General features: G+C 47.9%; 1 protein-coding gene across 1 annotated transcript; it reads right to left on the bottom strand.

Moving 5' to 3' along the window:
• LOC143364284 (uncharacterized) lies at window positions 1-969 on the bottom strand. The gene has a single exon (XM_076804717.1). The coding sequence runs from the start codon at window positions 967-969 to the stop codon at window positions 1-3; it is 969 nt and encodes a 322-aa protein (XP_076660832.1).
• Window positions 970-1,291: the final 322 nt, after the last annotated feature.

Here is a 1,291-nt window from a genome sequence, read left to right as displayed (position 1 = left end):
TTACCTTTCTCGAAAACCGATGTTTAAATCATCGTACGGATAGGTTTCCGAGTTCAAGTAAAGTCGAATATTGGCTAACTGACAATGATCGAATCGCGTAACCGTTTTCATTAAGCTGTTCCGTCGATCGGTTTGCAAAGCGAATATCACGTATCGCGGTTTTTCCATTTGCGGAGCTGTTTTTATCGCCCATGTATGCTTCGTGGTTGCTTGCAGTAGAGGATACTCGTACAGATCCCACGATCGGAAGCTCATGCCGATCGACCTGTCACTGTCTAGGATACGTAACATTGATAGTTTATGTATTTCGTCCAGCGTGACGTGTGGCATTCGCCATTGAATTTTGTACAGATCTAGAACGGGCTTCGCGTTGTCGGAAGAGCCGTGCAACGCGTTCGCGTCGGTACGCGAGCGTATCAGAATCAACTCGTGTCGAGCATTTATTACGACGCGTTTGTAGTCTTCGCAGAAGCCCAATAACATGCTCATAGGTACGCAAAAATTGAAATTGATCGCCGCCGTGGCCGTGGCCGTTGGCTTCGGATCGTCGTTGCCGTACAACCACCCTGCATTGGACAACGCGTTGCTTCTCGTCTTGGACAGACTCGCATAATTCTTCAGGGTCGTGGTTGTACCAGGATTTCTGGACCGATCGATTTCCACTCCGTTCAATTCGTAGCGTATTTCCTCGAACATGAACGGGACGGCATTGTTGTCGAGACTCGCCGTGTCGATGCGAGATTCTCCGGTCGGTAATTCGAGTTTTCCCGGTAAACTAAGTTTTCCCTCGACGTATAAGAAGCTTCTGCAGGGAAGCGTGTACAGATCTTGCTGTTGAATAGGTATCCTTATCTCATCGTTGTTTCCGAACGTTGTGTTGGCATAGGGATTGTACGTGTGCAGCTCGATCTTCGTTATACGATTGTCAAAGATCGGTGCTTTGGAGATGCCCAAAATGTCCTCGAACATGGTTCTCTCTGCCTCACTCACTGTTTAACGACGAAACCCAAAGATCGTAGATACCTTGCTTTCTCCGCGGTTAATTTCTTGCGAATCGACGCGTTTTCCTTCACGATTAGTTTCCTACGAATCGATGCGCTCTCGTCCTCGTTCAACGTGTGAAATGCCGTATTGTTATGAATTAGCATTGCTTCGTCGAACGTGTAGTCGCACCGTGATTTCTTCGCCTCGAAAATCAATCAAACGTCCGGATTGGTCAACTATACGAATCGTTGAATCGTCGATTACTCGCGCGACGATCGGAAGGTAAATGACTCGCGCGGGCGTTTCC

Source organism: Halictus rubicundus, unplaced genomic scaffold, assembly GCF_050948215.1.
Source record: "Halictus rubicundus isolate RS-2024b unplaced genomic scaffold, iyHalRubi1_principal scaffold0407, whole genome shotgun sequence".
Taxonomy (NCBI): Eukaryota; Metazoa; Arthropoda; class Insecta; order Hymenoptera; family Halictidae; genus Halictus; species Halictus rubicundus.
The sequence above is the reverse complement of the archived record's forward strand: the minus strand, read 5'-3'. Positions and strand labels throughout refer to the sequence as shown.

What these genes read in the sequence shown, in the direction of transcription:
- LOC143364284 (XM_076804717.1), bottom strand. Translation starts at nt 969, where the DNA reads ATGTTCGAGGACATTTTGGGCATCTCCAAAGCACCGATCTTTGACAAT.